At 39.8% G+C, this 23940-nt stretch overlaps 1 protein-coding gene across 2 annotated transcripts in view; it reads right to left on the reverse strand.

Annotated features, from left to right (window-relative positions):
• Positions 1–18495: 18495 nt before the first annotated feature.
• The window catches only part of PAK1 (p21 (RAC1) activated kinase 1), a 1330007-nt gene continuing 1324562 nt past the window's right edge, over positions 18496–23940 (reverse strand). For both annotated transcript variants that reach the window (XM_044073352.1, XM_044073351.1), the window contains one exon: positions 18496–21963. In XM_044073352.1, coding sequence (XP_043929287.1) covers positions 21877–21963 — 87 coding nt within the window. In that variant the 3' untranslated portion in view covers positions 18496–21876. The remainder of the gene's footprint in view (positions 21964–23940) is intronic.

Below are 23940 nucleotides of genomic sequence, written 5' to 3' on the forward strand. Positions count from 1 at the left end.
TCACACTGTACCACTTAAATAGGCAAGGACAGGAAATCAAAGAATGTGACTACCCCCACACCTGTAATTACTAGCAAATAACAAAATTCAGCAAACACTGACTAACTTCCAGTTCAGCTAATATTCCTTCCACACTGAAGAGCAGAGTGAAAACTTCCAGTTCAGCTAATATTCCTTCCATACAGTTAAAATCAATTTAAATACTGTATTTTTTTGAAAAAAAAGAGCAGATAAAGGTACTTAAATTCTCTTATACGTCCAGTTGAATATAGCAAGTTCTTAGCCGGCCAAAGCTGAGGTTTTTAAGCAGAAAATATTTCACACTGTACCACTTAAATAGGCAAGGACAGGAAATCAAAGAATGTGACTACCCCCACACCTGTAATTACTAGCAAATAACAAAATTCAGCAAACACTGACTAACTTCCAGTTCAGCTAATATTCCTTCCACACTGAAGAGCAGAGTGAAAACTTCCAGTTCAGCTAATATTCCTTCCACACAGTTAAAATCAATTTAAATACTGTATTTTTTGAAAAAAAAGCAGATAAAGGTACTTAAATTCTCTTATACGTCCAGTTGAATATAGCAAGTTCTTAGCCGGCCAAAGCTGAGGTTTTTAAGCAGAAAATATTTCACACTGTACCACTTAAATAGGCAAGGACAGGAAATCAAAGAATGTGACTACCCCACACCTGTAATTACTAGCAAATAACAAAATTCAGCAAACACTGACTAACTTCCAGTTCAGCTAATATTCCTTCCACACTGAAGAGCAGAGTGAAAACTTCCAGTTCAGCTAATATTCCTTCCACACAGTTAAAATCAATTTAAATACTGTATTTTTTTGAAAAAAAAAGCAGATAAAGGTACTTAAATTCTCTTATACGTCCAGTTGAATATAGCAAGTTCTTAGCCGGCCAAAGCTGAGGTTTTAAGCAGAAAATATTTCACACTGTACCACTTAAATAGGCAAGGACAGGAAATCAAAGAATGTGACTACCCCACACCTGTAATTACTAGCAAATAACAAAATTCAGCAAACACTGACTAACTTCCAGTTCAGCTAATATTCCTTCCACACTGAAGAGCAGAGTGAAAACTTCCAGTTCAGCTAATATTCCTTCCACACAGTTAAAATCAATTTAAATACTGTATTTTTTGAAAAAAAAGCAGATAAAGGTACTTAAATTCTCTTATACGTCCAGTTGAATATAGCAAGTTCTTAGCCGGCCAAAGCTGAGGTTTTTAAGCAGAAAATATTTCACACTGTACCACTTAAATAGGCAAGGACAGGAAATCAAAGAATGTGACTACCCCCACACCTGTAATTACTAGCAAATAACAAAATTCAGCAAACACTGACTAACTTCCAGTTCAGCTAATATTCCTTCCACACTGAAGAGCAGAGTGAAAACTTCCAGTTCAGCTAATATTCCTTCCACACAGTTAAAATCAATTTAAATACTGTATTTTTTGAAAAAAAAGCAGATAAAGGTACTTAAATTCTCTTATACGTCCAGTTGAATATAGCAAGTTCTTAGCCGGCCAAAGCTGAGGTTTTAAGCAGAAAATATTTCACACTGTACCACTTAAATAGGCAAGGACAGGAAATCAAAGAATGTGACTACCCCCACACCTGTAATTACTAGCAAATAACAAAATTCAGCAAACACTGACTAACTTCCAGTTCAGCTAATATTCCTTCCACACTGAAGAGCAGAGTGAAAACTTCCAGTTCAGCTAATATTCCTTCCACACAGTTAAAATCAATTTAAATACTGTATTTTTTGAAAAAAAAGCAGATAAAGGTACTTAAATTCTCTTATACGTCCAGTTGAATATAGCAAGTTCTTAGCCGGCCAAAGCTGAGGATTTTAAGCAGAAAATATTTCACACTGTACCACTTAAATAGGCAAGGACAGGAAATCAAAGAATGTGACTACCCCCACACCTGTAATTACTAGCAAATAACAAAATTCAGCAAACACTGACTAACTTCCAGTTCAGCTAATATTCCTTCCACACTGAAGAGCAGAGTGAAAACTTCCAGTTCAGCTAATATTCCTTCCACACAGTTAAAATCAATTTAAATACTGTATTTTTTTTTAAAAAAAAGCAGATAAAGGTACTTAAATTCTCTTATACGTCCAGTTGAATATAACAAGTTCTTAGCCAGCCAAAGCTGAGGTTTTTAAGCAGAAAATATTTCACACTGTACCACTTAAATAGGCAAGGACAGGAAATCAAATAATGTGACTACCCCCACACCTGTAATTACTAGCAAATAACAAAATTCAGCAAACACTGACTAACTTCCAGTTCAGCTAATATTCCTTCCACACTGAAGAGCAGAGTGAAAACTTCCAGTTCAGCTAATATTCCTTCCACACAGTCAAAATCAATTTAAATACTGTATTTTTTTGAAAAAAAAGCAGATAAAGGTACTTAAATTCTCTTATACGTCCAGTTGAATATAGCAAGTTCTTAGCCGGCCAAAGCTGAGGTTTTTAAGCAGAAAATATTTCACACTGTACCACTTAAATAGGCAAGGACAGGAAATCAAAGAATGTGACTACCCCCACACCTGTAATTACTAGCAAATTTCAGCAAACACTGACTAACTTCCAGTTCAGCTAATATTCCTTCCACACTGAAGAGCAGAGTGAAAACTTCCAGTTCAGCTAATATTCCTTCCACACAGTTAAAAGCAATTTAAATAATGTAATTTTTTGAAAACAAAAAAGCAGATAAAGGTACTTAAATTCTCTTATACGTCCAGTTGAATATAGCAAGTTCTTAGCCGGCCAAAGCTGAGATTTTTAAGCAGAAAATATTTCACACTGTACCACTTAAATAGGCAAGGACAGGAAATCAAAGAATGTGACTACCCCACACCTGTAATTACTAGCAAATAACAAAATTCAGCAAACATCGACTAACTTCCAGTTCAGCTAATATTCCTTCCACACTGAAGAGCAGAGTGAAAACTTCCAGTTCAGCTAATATTCCTTCCACACAGTTAAAATCAATTTAAAAACTGTAATTTTTTTTAAAAAAAAAAAGCAGATAAAGGTACTTAAATTCTCTTATACGTCCAGTTGAATATAGCAAGTTCTTAGCCGGCCAAAGCTGAGGTTTTTAAGCAGAAAATATTTCACACTGTACCACTTAAATAGGCAAGGACAGGAAATCAAAGAATGTGACTACCCCCACACATATAATTACTAGCAAATAACAAAATTCAGCAAACACTGACTAACTTCCAGTTCAGCTAACATTCCTTCCACACAGTTAAAATTAATTTAAATACTGTATTTTTTTGAAAAAAAAGCAGATAAAGGTACTTAAATTCTCTTATACGTCCAGTTGAATATAGCAAATTCTTAGCCGGCCAAAGCTGAGGTTTTTAAGCAGAAAATATTTCACACTGTACCATTTAAATAGGCAAGGACAGGAAATCAAAGAATGTGACTACCCCCACACCTGTAATTACTAGCAAATAACAAAATTCAGCAAACACTGACTAACTTCCAGTTCAGCTAATATTCCTTCCACACTGAAGAGCAGAGTGAAAACTTCCAGTTCAGCTAATATTCCTTCCACACAGTTAAAATCAATTTAAATACTGTATTTTTGGAAAAAAAAGCAGATAAAGGTACTTAAATTCTCTTATACGTCCAGTTGAATATAGCAAGTTCTTAGCCGGCCAAAGCTGAGGTTTTTAAGCAGAAAATATTTCACACTGTACCACTTAAATAGGCAAGGACAGGAAATCAAAGAATGTGACTACCCCCACACCTGTAATTACTAGCAAATAACAAAATTCAGCAAACACTGACTAACTTCCAGTTCAGCTAATATTCCTTCCACACTGAAGAGCAGAGTGAAAACTTCCAGTTCAGCTAATATTCCTTCCACACAGTTAAAATCAATTTAAATACTGTATTTTTTTTTTAAAAAAGAAGATAAAGGTACTTAAATTCTCTTATACGTCCAGTTGAATATAGCAAGTTCTTAGCTGGCCAAAGCTGAGGTTTTTAAGCAGAAAATATTCCACACTGTACCACTTAAATAGGCAAGGACAGGAAATCAAAGAATGTGACTACCCCCACACCTGTAATTACTAGCAAATAACAAAATTCAGCAAACACTGACTAACTTCCAGTTCAGCTAATATTCCTTCCACACTGAAGAGCAGAGTGAAAACTTCCACTTCAGCTAATATTCCTTCCACACAGTTAAAATCAATTTAAATACTGTATTTTTTTGAAAAAAAAGCAGATAAAGGTACTTAAATTCTCTTATACATCCAGTTGAATATAGCAAGTTCTTAGCCGGCCAAAGCTGAGGTTTTTAAGCAGAAAATATTCCACACTGTACCACTTAAATAGGCAAGGACAGGAAATCAAAGAATGTGACTACCCCCACACCTGTAATTACTAGCAAATAACAAAATTCAGCAAACACTGACTAACTTCCAGTTCAGCTAATATTCCTTCCACACTGAAGAGCAGAGTGAAAACTTCCAGTTCAGCTAATATTCCTTCCACACAGTTAAAATCAATTTAAATACTGTATTTTTGAAAAAAAGCAGATAAAGGTACTTAAATTCTCTTATACGTCCAGTTGAATATAGCAAGTTCTTAGCCGGCCAAAGCTGAGGTTTTTAAGCAGAAAATATTTCACACTGTACTACTTAAATAGGCAAGGACAGGAAATCAAAGAATGTGACTACCCCCACACCTGTAATTACTAGCAAATAACAAAATTCAGCAAACACTGACTAACTTCCAGTTCAGCTAATATTCCTTCCACACTGAAGAGCAGAGTGAAAACTTCCAGTTCAGCTAATATTCCTTCCACACAGTTAAAATCAATTTAAATACTGTATTTTTTTTGAAAAAAAAAAGCAGATAAAGGTACTTAAATTCTCTTATACGTCTAGTTGAATATAGCAAGTTCTTAGCCGGCCAAAGCTGAGGTTTTCACTTACCATAACTTGGCATCTGTGTTATCCTCTGTCTTCATTCATCATAACAGGGTCTTGAATCAGACATCAGATCCAGACCGGCAGTATACAGCAAGACGGATCCAAGGCTCTGGGCTCCTCCCTCTTACCATAATGCTCTGCTGCTCTCTAATCCCCAGATCAAGTTTGCCACCAAAGTCCTGAGGTATTCCTACCAAGGTAGAGAGAAACCCACTGTAACTTCTTCCACCAGAAAACCAGGAGTGGGATGAGGTGAGAAATGTGCTGAATGAAGATATAGTATTAACAAAGATGCCAAGTTATGGTAAGCACATAACTCTTCATCTGATGCAATCCATGTCTTCATTAATCACCATAGGGTCAGAGTCCTCAGCTACCAAGCATCCCAGGAGGCCTCAAGGAAGGACATGCTGGAGCATGGTGGAGCCAAAAAAAGCCCTACTCCTGGAAACTACATCCAGCTTGTAATGGGATATGAAAGTTGATGATTAGACTAAGTGGCAGCAGCACAGACATCACCAATAGAAAGCCTTGCTACAAGTGGCCACAGATCTTGTAGAATGGGCTCCAACACGGCCTGGAATTTTCAGGTGATTCAAATTGTAAACCATAGAAATGCAGCTAAAAATCCATTTGGAAATAGTGACCTTGGAGACTGGAAGGCCACCTCTGTTCTCAGAGAAGGCCATGAAAAGCTCTTCTGACTTACGAAAATCCTTAATCCTATGCAAGTAGAATCTAAGCTGTCTGTGAACATCCAAGGTATGAAGGGTATACTTCCCTCTGTTGGAGTAGTTGGGGAAAAACACTGGAAGCTGAATGCATTGATTAAGAGTAGACTTGGAAGCACCCTTGAGTAAGGAGGATGGATTTGTTCTCAGAGCAACCCTATCCTTGTGAAAGGTCATATAAGGAGGAGTAATGGAAAGAGGTTGCAATCCCGAATCCCTCCTAGCTGAAGTGATAGCGACCAGAAAGGCCATCTTCCAAGACAGAAACTTGAGATCACAAGAACTGGCAGGCTAAAAAGGGCTCCTAGTCAGAGACTGCAGAACCAGAGTGAGGTCCCAAGGGGTCCTTAATTGGAGGATGAAGCAGAAAGACCCCTTTCATAAATGCCTTACAAAGCCTAGATGAAAAGGTGGGTTTGGAGCTTTCATGAAAATTAGAAATCACCAGCAACTGAAGCTTAACAGTGGAAAAACTTGCTCCCTCTTGGAAAAGGGAGGACAAGAACAAAAGTACATCAAAAACAGAAGCAGAAAAGGGAACCAGATTCCTGATCCTAACCCAGATCAAAAATCTCTTCCACTTGTTGCTGTACACTTTCCTGGTAGAAGGTTTTTGGGAGGCCAAAATAATGAATTTCATTGAGGATGCAAGCTGGATTGGTTATCACTGGAACTGGAGAAAGCATGCTGTTAGGCTAAGTGTCCAAAGGTTTGGGAGAGGAAGCCCCAGTGGGTGGGAAATCAGATATTAATGTGGATCTAGTACCCAAAACGGATACTTCAGATGAGAAATAACGAAGGGGAACCACGGTTGATGTGGCCAAAAAGGGGCAATAAGGATAAGGGATCAGACATTGCGGTTTCAGCAGAACTTGTGGTATTTAGGAAACAGGAGGGTATGTGTAAAGGAGACCCGGAGGGCAATTGTGGACCACAGTGTGCCTTGGAGACTCCCCTGAGGGGGATCAGGATGAAATAGACACTGCATTTATAGTTGAATGGAGAAGCAAAAAAGTCGCAGCATAGCTGACCCCAACAGTCGAAAATCTGTTTTGCCACTGAAGGATTGAGGGACCACTTGTGAGGACTCCAAACAGATCTGCCGAGCCTGAAGGCCAACATGTTGGAATGCCCAGGTGTGTGCATTGCAATAAGGAAGTGGCCAGAGGACATAGCCCACTCCCACACTCTAAAGGTCTCTCTGCACAATGGGTAAGAGCGTTTTCCCCCTTGTTTGTTGACATACCAGACAACATTGTCCGTCTACTTTGCAACTGTCCCTCGACGGAGTCAGTCGTGGATGGCTTGCAACGAAACAGGACATTTATATGCAAGTTGGTCTCTGCTGGGGACCACGTACCTTGGATGGTCTTCCCCCGAAAATGCCCTACCCCCACCCCAGGAGGAAGGCATCCATGGTCACAGTGACCGTGGGCGGAGGGAGAGAAAAAGGCCTTCCCAAGGAGAGATCCTGCGACTGAAGCCACCACTGGAGGCAATGTCTGTACACAGGCATCAGTTTTATGGTCATAGAGCATGAACAGCTGACCAATGGCCCGCTAGAATCCACTGTAACACCCGTATGTGGCACTCGGCCAGAGGGACAAGAAGAATTGCCGAGTCATGGAACTGCGAGCCCAAAGAACTAAAAAAACAGAGGATGAGACAGGTCCAAAATCTGTGTGACCTGTTCCCAAATCAACTGAGTTCTGCACAGAGGCAAAGTTGCAATCTCCGACACGGAGGCCAACTGAAATTCTATTAACTCCAATCACTGAGTGGGGGTGAGACTAGATTTTGCCAGGTTGACAGTTATTCCCAGCTGGTGGAAAAGGAAAAGAAGATACTGAGTTGCCTGATTCAGTCGATACATCAAAGGTGCCTTGAAGAACCAATTGTCGAGGTATGGAAAGACCTGGAACCCCTGCAAATGCAGGTGAACCACTACCACTGCCATGCATTTGGTAAACACCCAGGGTGTTGTGGTGAGACCAAAGGGTAGGGTTCTGAAGTGATAATGATTGGCCCTTAGACAGAAACGAAGATGTCTCATAGAATACCTGTCTATCTTGATGTGATAGTAGGTGTCCTGCAGATCTACTGAGCACATCCAATCATCCCCAAGTAATAGGGGCAGAAAGGACTGAGCAGTGACCATCCGGAACTTTGACTTCTTGACTGAAAGATTGAGCTTGCTGAGATCCAAAATAGGATGCAGGTTCTCCATATTTTTTGGCACTAAAAAGAAGTGAGAGTAAATCCCGGATCCTCTTTGTCCTGCTGGGACCTCTTGGATGACTCTTTTTTGAAGAAGTTGTTGAACTTCTTTGAGGGCCAACTCCCTCTGACAGGGTGGAACATCAAGGAGATAACGTCTCACTAGAAATGGTCCCAAAAAGGGAAGGAAATATCTCCTGGAAATGATGTTTAACACCCACTGATTGGAAGTGATTTTTGTCCAGGCTAGTGGGTGTAGGGAAGTGCGACCCCCCCCCCCACTGCCTCCAGGGCACAGCAGCCGGGCAAAACTTCAGGAGCACTGAAGGGGTGCTCAGAGAAGGGTTCCCTGGAGCATTGATTTTGCAGACCCTCCTGCCATGAGGGCATCATCGTCCACTGAAACCCCTCCCCCTGGCTCTGGAAGAGGATTCTTCCAGAGCATCCTGAAAGAGAGACTGCATCTTACAGAACCATATCTTTCTGGTTTCCCCATTGAGTCTTCAAAAAGGACCTCTGGGGGGCCAAAAGCTTGATTCCTACCACAGAGGAGACTTTCCCTTCTTGCTCACTGCGGGTCAATGTGTCCTTCACGGAGGATCCAAAGAGCATGGAACCATCGAATGGGGCATTAGTAAACAATGCCTTAAAAGGTTGTGTGAACCCGCACAAGTGTAGCCAGGCATGACGCTGTAAGGCAATGCCCGTGCCAGCAGCTCAAGAGGTAGCCTCCACAGTGTTGAATATTAGCCTCATTGAGGAATTCGCTAGAGAGGTCAGAGTGGCAAGCTTGGAAGACACCTGCTTGAGGTTCTCTGCCAGCAATAACTCTGCAAGGGAGTTGGGGAGCACTTGAACCAAATCCCTTTGGAGGTGGATAAAATGCACCAAATGGTTAGCTGCCTTCAGTCCAAATGTAGCTGAGGTGTACACCTGCTACGCAAAATGGTCTATCGCCCAGGACTCCTTGTTCAGGGGATGGACCTTGGAGCTCTGCTAGCTGCTCCTTCGTGGCGGCAGCAACCACAATGACATCGACCGGTACTCCCTTACTCCAGAATAAATGGTTCGCAGGGAGACCAAGGAATTTGTCATCTCTCTTTGGAACAGGCTCCACTGTGTCCAGTTCCTTCCAGGCACTGCTGGCGATCAGATCCACTAACTCGTCAGCTGGGGGGACACTCAGGACGTAGAGGGGCCCATCCTGAAGGCCGTCAGAAATACGAACTCCTTTGAAGACGGGGGTTGGGGAGACCATCTGCCCTTTTGATTTAGGAGCTCAAGGATGTCTCCAAAGGAGACATTACAGGCGGAGATCTGGAGGACCCATCTCCTTCCTCGAGGTCCATATCCCTCTATAAGGGGCTCTACATGGAAGTCCAAGTGCCTCCGCTTGCTCTTTCTCTTATGACAAACCTCCTCCATTGGGCCTCTGGGGAGGGCTCGGAAGAGAAAGGGACACCCAGATGGCAGGAAACCACATGACGGCTCGATCGGGAGGGCTAAACCAGGACAGCATAAAAGGCCACGCCAGCAGAGGTAGAGAGAAGCTAGAAGGGTCCAAGAGATGTGGCACAGGAAAGTCTAGACCTGGCAAAGATCCTCTCTACCACCGAGAAAGCAGAGGGGCTGCAAACGTGCCTGTCCCCCACATTTGATGGCAAAGTCCCCCGGAGGGGAGGAATATACCCAGAAACTGCCCCAGACTGCCAGATGATACCGGTCCAGAGCTACTGTAAGCCAAAGTGCAGAGAGGAAAGGATTGGTCCAAAATGATGGTACCAGACCCCCCCCCCCCGCGGAGCCAGCATCAACTGCTCTGGCATGGGGCTCACCTCGCTCCATGGGTGGAGGAAGAGAATAAGCCAGGGACCCCGGATGGGATGAGAAAGGATGAATACTCTGCCTCGCCAGAATCTGGCTGCAAACTTCCTGGTCCCTGGAATCCAAACTCAAAGGGGATGGATGAGGAGAAAGAGAAGATGGAGAAGTGGCTCCCCTGGCCGGATGGGCAGGAGAAGCCAGGAGACCCAACTCTATCTGCACCTTGAAAAAACTCCTCAATGCAAGACTCCACAGCAAGTAATGAACTCCAAAGAATTTATTGAAAATCCACCAACAGTAAACGCTTTTGTCACATAATACAGACTTCTTCAGACCAAGTGAATAAAATGCATTGATCTGCTCAATACTGTGAACAAGAACTGGGATCTGATAATGAATAATAAGGAAGTTTATGAGAAACTAAGAGCAAGACCAAAAATAGTGTGCAAACGAGGACATTCACTCAAAAATTGTTTGATGGTATGTCCAATAATGATAAAAGTACAGGAAAAGGAAAAATGTCAAAATGTGGGGCCAGTAACCAGTCTTGCATGATCCTACAGGGACATTAGGTTAAGATTAGGAATAGAGTAATTAAGGGTAAAGGTTTGTATAATTGTTATACAGAAGTCGTTGTTTATGTGGCACTTTGTAAAGAATGCCCAAGTTTCTATATAGGGAAGACTGAGAGAAAATTGCAACAATGGATTTATGAACACTTATGACATAAGCAAGCATAAACGTATGAATGCCTTAGCTAAACATTTGGAGGAGTATTGTGATCATGGATTCGTGTTTTTTGTTTTGGAAGTGGGAAAACATCCTAGGGGTGACCCTTGGCCAATTATTTTGGAGCAGAGGGAATTGTGGTGGCAACTGTCCTTGAATGCTTCATCTTGGCCTGGATTAATTGATATTATTAGTCTAAGTATTGTTTTAAAAATGAAAGCACAGGAATCATAAAAAAATGTAATATATATTTAATTATAGCAATAGAACTCAGGTAAACAAGACCCGGAAGCAAAGTTAAAGAATAAATAGTAAGCCTCTTTAAAATGCAAGGGCTACTCAGTCTTATTTCAAAACTTTTTATTAAACAAACTAAATTCACCAAGCGCTTTCACTCAGATAAATCCGAGCTTTATCAAGGAAGTAGTAAATCTGTGGTTCACTACATTAAATAGGTTACATCATATCACATGACTGTTTAAACAATTATATTGTGTTAACTCATACAAAGATGAAAATGTTTAAAAACGAATATTTCAAAACGCAATGAATACTGTTTCTTCCAATTATAAAACTGTGCCCCGTCCTTGTAAAAAATAACATTTACAAAAAGGCTCATCTTGTAAAATTCGATGTCTCCATGAATTCCTTAATGTATGACATTTAAAACCAAAAAATAAAAAATCTTGGTAAGAAATATATATGTATATATGATGTAAAATCATAAATAATACACTGCCCTGCAGTCTAAAATGATGACCTAGAATCTTCTGTTTACAAGTTTTTGGTTTAAATGAACCAAAACACTATGCCTAGTAAAAAGCTCTAAGCAATTTATAATTAAATTAATAAAAATAGCAAACACAATCCTTTTCCTTATAGGCGGGCATGTCTCAGTTTTAAAACACTGCTAATATTAAGGACTGTCATTCAAGCCAGGAAACCTGTTGGAATCCAGTTTGAGTTGCCAAAATACCTCTCAATATTCCAACTTGGTTTCCCAGCTACCCCCACGAATGTCCGGTGTAATCTGTTCTAAAATTACAAATTTTATAATCATGTCTTTACAAACCAAAGAGTGCTTATAAAAAGCATTGCTGTCCTTGCAGTTAGTGATGTCATTAAAATGCTCATATACCCTTCTCCTGAAAACTCTCTTGGAATATCGAGAGTTATTTTGGCAACTCAAACTGGATTCCAACAGGTTTCCTGGCTTGAATGACAGTCTTAATATTAGCAGTGTTTTAAAACTGAGACATGCCCGCCTATAAGGAAAAGGATTGTGTTTGCTATTTTTATTAATTTAATTATAAATTGCTTAGAGCTTTTTACTGAGCATAGTTTTTTGGTTCGTTTAAACCAAAAACTTGTAAACAGAAGATTCTAGGTCATCATTTTAGACTGCAGGGCAGTGTATTATTTATAATTTTACATCATATATACATATATATTTCTTACCAAGATTTTTTATTTTTTGGTTTTAAATGTCATACATTAAGGAATTCATGTAGACATCGAATTTTACAAGATGAGCCTTTTTGTAAATGTTATTTTATACAAGGACGACACACAGTTTTATAATTGGAAGAAACAGTATTCATTACGTTTTAAAATATTCGTTTTTAAACATTTTCATCTTTGTATGAGTTAACACAATATAATTGTTTAAACAGTCATGTGATATGATGTAACCTATTTAATGTAGTGAACCACAGATTTACTACTTCCTTGATAAAGCTCGGATTTATCCGAGTGAAAGCGCTTGGTGAATTTCGTTTGTTTAATAAAAAGTTTTGAAATAAGACTGAGTAGCCCTTGCATTTTAAAGAGGCTTACTATTTATTTAACTTTTCTTCCAGGTCCTGTTTACCTGAGTTCTATTGCTTCGTGGTATTTTTTGTTCTTTTGGATTTATTATATATTTAATTATAGATATTTTATACATTTATACATATTGTTTTAACTATAACACTTTATAGAATGAAGTATTTATTTTTAATAATTGATATAGGTAATTGTCTAATTAGTGTGTGATTAGCAGGAGTATAACTATAGTAGATGGGGCCAATGCATTTTATTCACTTGGTGTGAAGTCGTCTATTTGACAAAAGCACTTACTGTTGGTGGATTTTCAATACATTTTTTGGAGATCATTGCTTGCAATAGTCTTGCGTTGGTGTTCAACAGTTTTTGATTTGTGTCCACTGAAAACTCATCATCCTGTCCATGTCTGAGGGAAGAAGACTCAGACCTAGAGGAAGAGGAGGAGTGGGTGGACTTGGAAGGAGACCTCCCTGACCTACTGCCAAACTCTGTGGGATGGATCTGATGATGCTGAGCCAACAGTGGTCTCTGCTTGGAGGTGGGAAGGATTGCAGGCTCCTCCAAGATAATCGGATCAAACAGGCTTAGTTGGCTCAGTTGAATCCAGTCAGATCTGGGGCCAGCCCCCCTTGGTCAGATCCAAGGGCCTCTGATCCAAAGAGGACCGGAATCCGACCAAAAGCTCTGCAGCTATTGGCTCCAAAGAACTCAGATCCAAGGCAGACTGGGCTGGTATCAGATCCAGGGGACTTAGGATCCAACAGCTGTGATGGCTTGGTGGGAACTGGCAAAGAAGAAGGGGTCTTCCTCTTCAAGTCTGAAGACGAAGCCTTCAAGGGGAACACAAAAGAACCCCCTCCACCAGACCCTTCAGAAGCAAATTGCTGTGTCGCTTTGCAAAAGCCCTGGGTTAAACATGGCACAAAGGTCGCACACAACCTCCAGGTGTGGAGTGCCCAAGCAATAAACATACTCCTCGTGTGTAGTGGAATAAGGCATTTTCCTACCGCATGAGGAGCATTTCTTAAATCAAGCAGGCCTATCAGACATTTTACATCCACTAAGCTTAACTAAGACTCAACTAAAACTATGTACCAAGCCCCAACAGCTAATGGAAGAAAATAGTGTTCCAGAGCCCACACACACACACACACACACACACACACACACACACACACACAAAAACTAGACTAAACAACTAACGGGAGGAGAGGTACTACTCTATACAAAATAGCAAATAAGACTACCTACACTAAACAATACAAAACTACAAGAGTTTAAGAAAAAATATTGAAAAATCTGCACTTAACTAGCCAGAGGAATGTGTCTGCACCATGAGCATGACAAACGAGATCTGGGGATTAGAATTAGGGCATTTTGGGAGAGGGAGGAGCCAGAGTCTTGGATCCATCTGTTGTATATTGCTGGCTTAGATCCGATGTCAGATCCAAGACCCTGTGGTGATGAATGAAGACATGGGTAACATCAGATACCCTAGTTAACTTATTTAGAGAGCAAAGCAGATGTGGTGAATTGATCTTCTCTAGTTGCTGCTGTCAGGTCAACGACAGAATACAGAATGCTCTTTCTAACGCAGAGACTTCTTAAATCAATATCTCAAATATTACTGCTGGGACAGTTTGCAGAATGACATAATTTCTTGTCATCTGACTGTATCCCAGGTGAAACCCCCACCGCTGGGAGCTAGCAGTATTTAGCATCTACCTGTGAAAATACGCTGACAAGGGCTTTTCCTCAGATCTTTGGTAAATGCCGGAAGTTGTAAAACACTTCCGCATCTCAAGCCTAGTAATTATTTCTCCTTAAAGAAAGTACAGAGTGCTCCCTAGTATAGACATACTGTTTCTTGCAGTCAAAGTAATTTAATTTCAGCTATTTTTCTTAAGTTTTGCTGGACTGAAGTTAACTTCCTGTGTTCCAGTTTCCACTGTTAAAAGAGATGCATTTAAATTTTATTTATTTTATTTTACATTTGTTTAACAGAAAAGTCCAGCTGTATACGTGTCCTTTTTCAGGGGAGGCCTGGGGAGAAAAGCTTCAATGTCATATAGTAACATAGTATAGTAAAACATAACTTAAAACATTAATATAGTACATCTAAAACTTTAAAACATTAATATAATACATCAAAACTTAAAAAAGTGGGAACTATAGCAACAACATATAATATATCATGAGGATTTGTAGTTAAATTCAATGCACAGAATTTGAACAGATAACATTTCAAACAGAGATCCAGTTTGACAGTTGCGGTGTTACAGTCATTTACAAGGAGCAATGAAGAGTCCAATGTTTTTAGAAGTGGTCTAGTACAGTTGCATTAGGAGGGTTAGGAGGTTGGGTTCACGAGCAGGGGGAATGGGGGTATGTATTCTAGGGTGTTACGGGAGCAAAGCAAGGAGTTAGTAAGGTGGGTTTGTAGAAGCTTTTTAAACTGTATAGATGTGGAAGTGATCACTAGTGAGTTTGGCAGGCACTTCCAAAGCTTGGAAATGTAGCTGGAGAAGAAGGCTTCCTGCTGAGTTTTGCTTTGGTGACTTGAGGGAGAAGTTTACTGTTAGAGCAAAGGGATATAGAGCAGAGTATGGTTGAATAATGTCATCGAGGGCTGGGGTATTTTCTGGGTGGTGGAGAATTTTACGGGCTAAGGTTGGTTGATTAAACTGAAGGAGCAGAGAGAGTTCTAGCCAGTCGAGCTGTGATGTGACTTGTAGGAAGCATTGGTGGCAAATTTGAAGATTTTATTGTAGCAGGCTTCAAAGCTTGGCAAGGTCAGTTTCGTGGACGTTTATTAGGATTGGGGATGCATATAGAAGGCGTGTCCTGGCAATTGTGATTTTTCTATTGCTTGTTAGAAATTGGTTACTTCTATGTAGGAGGCAGAGTTTCTTGTGAATTTCTTTCATGGTTTGGTCTATATGGAGATCGAATTTCAGGTTATTATCAATTATAACCCCTAGCAGTTTGGTATAGGGAGTAGGAGTGATCATGGTTTTGCTTTTAGAGAGGATGTGGAAGGTTGTGGAGGAAGAAGTATTTCTAGTGGGGTAGAAGAGCACAAGTTTTGCTTTATTGGGATTTAGTATAAGCTGCGAGTTGATTAACCGTTTCCACAAATAAGGAGTCTTGGGCGATGGATTGAAGGTCATTGAAGGCAGAGGCAAAGCAGATGAAAGTGGAGTCATCAGCATATTGAATCAGTCTGGCATGGGTGGTGGTGGAGTGAAGTAGATCGGTAAAGAGAGAGAAATGAAGGGGTCCAAGGATGAAGCCTTGTGGTACTCCTAAGGTGATTGGGAAGAGGGGTGAGAGGGATTGTTGCCAATGGACAGCTTGTTCGTCTGTTAAGTAGCTCTGAAGTCAGCTATAGCAGTATCGCTAAGGTTATAGAGTTTGCTGTGGCTGACCATGTCAAAGGTTTTTGACAGGTCAAGGAATATGGCTAATACAAATTGGGAGTAGTTTCTGTGATGATTAACTATGTTTGTGAAAGATAGTATGACTGCTGTGGTGCTATGTGCAGGGTGAAAGCCATGTTGGGTATGGGATAGGAGATTGTGTGATAGGAGGTATTCTTTGAGTTGGGAGTGTACTACTCTTTCCAAGATTTTAGACGGGAGAAAGGACGGCAATGGGGTGATAATTAGTTAAGTTCACAGGACCTACCACCTTTGTGCAGAGGCAAAATTTGAGAGATTTTTCCATATAGTGGGGACATATGCTTCTGTTATTGAACTATTTAAAAGTATGGTTATTGGGCAGGAAATTACATCTGATGCAATTTGTAAATAATCCACGGGGAGATTATCAGCAGCTAAAGTGGTTGGTTTTAGTTTTTTCAGTAGTTTTTTGCTATAACAGAGGGGAACTGGGTTTAACTTGAAATCGCTTGTGTTACTTTGTGGGGGTAATATTGAGGTTTGGTTTGGGGGGAAGGGTAAGTCAGTCTGGTTGTTGGCTAGGGTTTGAATGGATTCCGTGAATTAAGTGTTGAATTGGGTGGCCATGTTTCCACAGTTGATAGCTGTATTTTGAATGGGGGGGGGGGGTAGTGTTTTTACCTTGTTACAATAGGTTATTAACTACAGCCCAGAATTATTGTGGGTTATTCTGATGTTTGTTTGGATGTTGTGGTAGTAGCTGGATTTGTCAGTTTTAATTGATTTTTTAACTTTGTTGCTAAGTTCAAGGAAATGTTTAGTAGTGCTAGTTTTGTTCTTATGGAACTGTAACCAGGCCTTATCCCTGTCTTTGAGGAAGGATCTAGTTTCTTTGGTTAACCAGGGTGCGTAATTGGATTTGACTATGTTTCTAGGTGGGGCATGGGTGCTGAGAACATCAAGGAAGGTGTTGTTGAAGGAGAGTAGTGCCTCAATCAAGGGCAGTTGATTGAGATGTTCCCAAGAACAATTTTTAAGAGTAGTAATAAAATTGTTAGGATTGAAATTTTTTTTGTTCCTAATTGTACGGAAGGTAGTTTGATGTTATGGATGGTTGCAATCTCTTAAAAGTTGGGCAGTGGTCACTCAGACTGTCAGGGAGGCAGCCTGAGTGGAATAAGTGGGGAAAGGTAACTAGAATCCAGTTTAGTATGGACTCCCTTTTGGAGGTTTTATCAAGCGACAATAGTGTACATGCATTTCTGTATTCTTCCAACAGGGCACACTGTGAATCCATTTTAAATACAAGCATTTTGCAAACCCTTTTCAACACACTTGTCTTTACAAACAAGCTTGATATACACAACATACAGTTCTAATACAGTTGCAACACAAGCATCTTACACAAATCTTTTTGATATTCACCAATAACATATCATTTACAAAATTCCAGACAGCTGTGCTGGCAATATCTCCTTTGGTGACAGACAGCATCATAAATGTGCGCAGATTCAGTGCTTTGTTAATAACCCTTTCCACTGCTTTAGACAGAAGTAGTGAAATGGATCTAAAGTTTAATGTATTAGTAATAGAGCACCTGTTCAGATATTGGGATAATAATGGCTAAATTCCAAATTAGTGGAAAAGATTGGTAAGACATTGAGAAACTAAACAGATTAGAGACTTTGGGTATCACTACGTCTTTGAAGACGTTAATGCACCACGGATAGAGGAGATTACTTTTACAGTTACTATGAATAAGAAGGTTGTCTATTAGTTTCAGTCTGGAGATTTTATTTAAAGCAGAATTAATATACATAAGAGTCAGGTGTGAGAATCATAGCAAGTGGAATGTGAATGTTAAGGTGAGATTCAAATGAATAGCAAATCCATGTAGCAAGACCCTATGAAGAGGCTAAAGAAAGTAATATCTTCACACATCTTTCACTTCAGGTGAGCTTCAGTTCAAGTGATCCAACAAAAAATAAATAAAAGTTGTTAAATAGAACACTGGGGAAAGATAGTTGCAACTGGTCTTCAACTACCCTTTATTTTTTCTCATTACTTTTAACTGGTGCTCCCTGCCCTTACAGTGCAAACAATGTCATACGCTTCCACTATGAGTCAATGAATTGCAAGTCACTGCAGAACCAACTCACTCAAGCACAAGTGCTCATGAAATCAACCTGATGGTAAAATTAAATCTGTTTATTAAAGGAGGGCAACCTCCCCTGCCCCTACCCATGGAACTTATATATACCAAGTCCATTGCCAGACAAACACAACTTGGGTGAAATATCTCAAAGAAAAATAATCATTGCTTGTGCACACTTAGGAACCACACCAGCAGTGATTTCCTATGGAAAACAGTGATCAAAGGCTTTAACTTTGCAGATTTATGGTCAGCGAGATGCAAGCTGACAAACAGCAGAGCATTCCCCATGCTATGGAACAAAATTCCTAACTACATTAGGCAGAGCCCCTCACTAACACTCTTCAAGAGAAACCTTGACGAGTGGACGGGTAACAGAAAATACACCCCTGGGATCACTACACTGGCTCTTCTTGACAGAGGCTCAGTTAATTAATCAATGGGGCGGCAAAAGCTGACACACTCTGACTAGGCTTATAAATGCCCTCAGGCAGATAGCCTAGTACCTACCTATGAACCTATGGGCATTCCAATACTATTGCCCAAAACATTGTTTCCAAATACAAGATCGTAGTTCAGAATCAGGTACAGAACATTTCATTAACACCTAATAAGAAACAAAGAAAAAAGCGAAAAAAAGACATTTTATTAACTATAAAAGCTAGTGCTAACTTCCAAAAAACTTCATCAGACATAGAATTCCCCATATTTCCTCATAATAAATGCATTTCAAAAACACCAGAATTCAATCAACCTCAGAATTAAATTACTAAAATAAACAAATGTTAAAAATGCAATGTTATTTTACTAAGGCATATGTTCTGTTATCTATTGACTAGGGTTTGGCTGCTTATAAAAGAAATGAAGCAAATACATAGAATGCTAATTTTTATAGTAGGCTTGCCCACTCATGGCCATAACACAAAACTGCACTGCATGTACTTGTAGGGGAGATATGACTGGTAAAAGATTCTAACTGAGGATCAATGTTTGCCACCACCAGATATTTCAATACAGATAAATGCACCAGGGATTCTTAGGATATATGCCAACAGAATCCCATATTAAAAGGAACAAACCCCTGAATGCCAATATCAACTTTTCAGCACCTATGGACTAAATTCTCTTCATATAAGAGGGCAGCAGTGGCTTTTGTGGACCCTGACTTGGCGAACCCCAGGTAAATGCCTGAAGATTAAAAAAAAAAAAAAAAAAAAAAAAAAAAAAACTCCCATTGGAGACCAGACTAGTGCCTACACAGAGAGGCCAATCATGTTCAGTAGAACATCTCACAGAAGACTATTAACAACCTCTACACTATACCACTGACAGAACTATTTATGAAATCAGCTGCTATATTACTTACTGGTCTCTGTATACTTTTGTATTTTTTTTCTCTTTTTACTTGTGCTGGGACTTTCTACAAGCTTTTTTTTTCTTTTTTTCTCTTTTACACATCCTGTTCCCAGCAGTTCTTCATTTGCTATCTTATTCACAAATATTCAGGCTTCCAGCCGAAGCTACAGAGGACAGCGGGGCTGGGATTAAAATTTTCTTACAGTTACCTCTCTTAAAAACTTTCCACTTGCAGCTAAACAAGTAACACATACTAGCTTGTCAAGGCCTGAGCCTATAAACACACTGGCTTAAAATGGGAAAAGTGGGTAGAGAGAAACACTATCCTGGCAAGTGTTAATGGTTGACTTTTGATGAGAATATCGTATTCAAACAATTTGGAAGAATGGATGGACGAGTAACTGCAAGTTCACAGTGTTTTATCATCACAGTCCATCATGGATAGGGGAAACATATTAATGTCCCAACATATCTTTGTTCAGCCCATTTCCAGGTTACCTGCATGCAAATTTTAAGGGCTAAAAACTATCATGGGAGTGTAAAGCTAGTCTTAAGATCTTCACAGATCAATAGTATATTCAGTACCTATGAATTTTATAAAACTTTTCACAATGTTTGAACTGTGTGCAATGTCTCATGATTCCATGCATGTCAAGTTTTACACCTTGAATGAAGATTTGAAAAGCTTAAACAATTCATAAATGTATACAAGCAGTAAAATGAGAATAAAATGTTCAGTACAAAATCAAGTTAAGAATTTTCTTTAAAAAAAAATGTGAAAATAATCTTCTTTGTAATGTGCATCTAGAGATTTTGCTATACAATTCCTGACTTTTTGCACCATATGGTTTTCTCTCTTGCTCCTCTAAGACCTGTTTCAGAGAACAAAATCAAATACCAGGAGCAATTAATCTGTCCTTGACGCCCTCAAACTTTCGGCTGCTTGCATTGTGACAGCGATTATAAAACTTGAAAAATGCACAGAAAACAAGTAGGTCTGTAACTTCTTTTAAACATTAAAAAGAAGAGCACTTGGATACAGAAATATTCTACTAAACTTGGGCGTCCTGCAGCTATACATCTCTCTCTCTTTTAAACTTATGTGCTTCTAATAAAATAATTTCTGCAGTCATCTATTTATGATACCAGCAGAATGCTGAGAGTCTAAAAGCCTGGCAAGATAAAAGCATTGCCACAAAAGCATTTTAAAAGAAAAAGTAACCACCATCAACATTAGTACTGAACACATTTTTTCCCCATAAAATTGCTTTCAAATACAGTCAACTATTAAACATTTTTGTAAGCCATTTCTAACGAGTACAAATGCAGATTTCTCCCATTAGGTCAGACGCCTTGCTGGTACATGCTTTTCTCTCTGATCTGATTGTGCCTATACATTGTTCTGTATTTTTTATCACCCTTCAAATGAGAGTCTATGTTTTTTGAAAGAAGGTGAAAACAGCATTCCAGATTAAAGCAATTCCTTGACTTCATGCTAGTCTCCTAGACGCAAGGCAGGTCTCCATCCCAACTGGTTTGTTTGCTGTAAAGCGTCATGTAATGAATGTATCCAGCATCTTCAGCACTGGGGGAAGAGGGAGTTCTCCAAAATGCTTACACCTGGGCTTTCTAAAAATGAGTGCAGCACGAACACACACTGTAGATGCATGTATGGGCTCCATCTTTTTAATTAGGACCACAGAGTCATTCAGATAACACATTTGGCAAAGAAGGCATAAAGCAGTGGCGTCACGCAAAATTTGCAAAGCAGTAACATAAAACTTGGGAGGAATGCAAACAATTCAGTCAGTCTGAAAGAACTACAGTAGAGAATGGAAGCCCATACAATTATACTCAAGTGTGAAAAGTGTTCCTAAGGTTCAGAGAGGTTTGCCATTGCTGGCAACAGTCAAAATAAAGTCAAATGTATGATAATCCTACAAGCATTCCATTGCTGCAGTCATTTCCTCAGTGTGCAACATTAACTCGCCATGATAAAAATACCAGGGTGCAGGAACAGCACTATCTCATAGGAAATGCATTAATCCAAATGATATGCAAATATTATATGCATATTAAACAGACTAAATGGTCACTATAGTGCACAAAATGGAAACAAAGCCATTTAAAATTCTGAAAAGTGAACAGCTCAGACTGCCTCATCCCATTACTTGCCTTGTAATTCATTATGAATGCCTTGATATATACCATACTTCTAAGTACTGTTAAACCCTTTTAGGTTTCCAGTAAAAATGCCTTCATAAAGTGCAATCCATTTAGTTTGACAAACAAAATTTAATTTATTAAGATCAACATAGTCAATATTCTATACCATAGCCAAAACAGAAAAATCACACTAAAAAAAGAAATAATTTTTGCATCTACAGAAAATAAGCTTCTTCTTGGGCTTTCTTCGAAGACCATTCAAACCATACAAAATTCTCAGACCTGAAAAATGCAGTACAGTTTGTTTTTAGTTTTCTTAATTCAGCAGTTCTCCTGTCCAAATTGTCATTCTGCTCCAGCATTTCAGACCATTTGTCACATGTTCTTGAACAAGCCTTGCAGTGACCAATAGGTCAGAAACTCCAGAAGTCAACATGATTTGTTTATTCACTGAAACCATTCACAGAAATGTCTGACATGCTTCCTTAGTGGTTGCTCTTTGCAGCCTCTTTAGCAGCAACAATCAAAGGTGTAAGACTTGACAGAGGTTTTGCCAACTTGAGGAATGGGTGCTAGAAAAGAAAAAAAGTGAGATACAGTCATTTGGGGTTAAAGAAGTCAGTTGACTCGCATGTTTATACTACAGTGGATACTGCTACACAAAAAGTACAAGTACACTTCCTGAAGACATTGGAGGATATGAATGTATCACAAAATACCATCATACTGGGAGACTTCAACTACCCAAACATACATTGGGTACATTATTCTAGCCCTAATACCCTAGCCCAAAGGTCCTGGAATTCATAAATTCAAATGCACTGGAACAACTAGTCACCTCTCTCACTAGGGGAGATAATATACTAGACCTGATCATCACAAACATGGGGACAAAATGCTCCACACCGGAAGTATACCCCTCACTAGTGAGATCTGACCACAAACTAATCACCCTGGATATACATATCCCACCTCCACCCCAGCACAAAAGACCACAGTGAAAAACTTCTCAAAAGCAGACTTCACTCTTCTTAAGACTGAGATGGTATCCTTTAAGCCCACTGTGCCAGTGGATACCACATCCCACAATGCCGAATCCTTCACAAATGCTTTCTATGGACATCTCAAAGAATGCATGGATCATGCAATCCCAAACAAATCCAAGTCCCTCTCCACCAAATGTAAGCATCCTGTCTGGTGGACCTCAGCCATAAACAAATTGTATAACAAAGAAGGAAGCTACTGCACGTCAGAGCGAAATCCCATGAAGGGAAGACATCTCTGATCAACATTAGCAGAAAACTACGTTCTCTCATAAAAACATCCAAGGCAAACTTTGAGAGAAAAATCGCTAAGGACACTAAAGATAACCACAAAGCCTTCTTCAGCTATGTTAGAAACCTGGGCGGAAATCCTCAGATATGCTCAGAGTTGGTTCACAACAACAAAAAATACACTGAACCCACAGATATTGCTAACATTCTGGCTGACAGGTTCAGTGCAAATTTCTCCCTCCTTCACCCCCAAAAGAAAAAATACTTATCCCAGCTGAATGTCATCTCCCTGTCATCTCAGATGTCCAAGTGAGAACCGCCCTAAACAAAGCAAAAAACACAGCATCAATGGGACCTGACGGTATCCCGGGGTGCATGTTACGTGAACTCCAAGAGGAGCTAAACCCACACATAAAATGCTATTTAACCTTAGCCTTACTTGGGATATGTACCTGAACACTGGCGTACAGCAACAGTGGTCCCACTCCACAAGGGGGGTACCTCTACAGACCCTGGAAACTACCGCCCCATAAGCTTAACTAGCCTGATCTGCAAAGCTATGGAAAGAATCATTATGGAACTCATAAACAGAGACATAGGGGACCTACAGACACTTGACCCCACCCAGTTCGGCTTTGTAAAGGGCAGATCCTGCCTTTTAAACCTGGTTGACTTTTTTGAAACAGTCACTAGAGCCATTGATGAGGGCAAAGCAGTCCATACAGCATACCTGGACTTGGCTAAGGCCTTCGACACAATACCCCACTCGGGCATCATAGATAAGCTAAACAGCTTAAAAGTAAACCCTTATGTCACTAGATGGGTTGCAAACTGGCTAAAGGACAGAACCCATAAAGTTAAAATCGCTGGAGCAATGTCAGACTCAAAGCCAGTCACAAGTGGTGTCCCACAGGGATCTGTCCTGGGACCCCTCTTGTTCAGAATTTATTTCTCAGATGTTAAAGCAAACATGGGAGGGCTGTGGCTGACAAAGTTCGCAGATGACTGCAAACTAGGCGCCATAGTCGATACACCAGCAGACACACACATCCTACAAAAAGGCCTCACTGAAACAGACAACTGGTGCCGTAGTCACGGCCTTAAACTAAATGCCAAAAAATGTATAGTCATCCCTTTTGGAAAAAACAAAGTACCCACAAATTATCACATAGACAGCAACCCACTGAGTACGGAAAAAGTAATCAGAGACCTAGGGACCCAAGTAGACAGCGACCTCTCATTTGACACCCACATTGCCAAAGTGGTTAGAAAAAC

Source organism: Protopterus annectens, chromosome 5.part1 (assembly GCF_019279795.1).
Source record: "Protopterus annectens isolate FY-2018-M chromosome 5.part1, PAN1.0, whole genome shotgun sequence".
Lineage (NCBI taxonomy): Eukaryota > Metazoa > Chordata > Ceratodontiformes > Protopteridae > Protopterus > Protopterus annectens.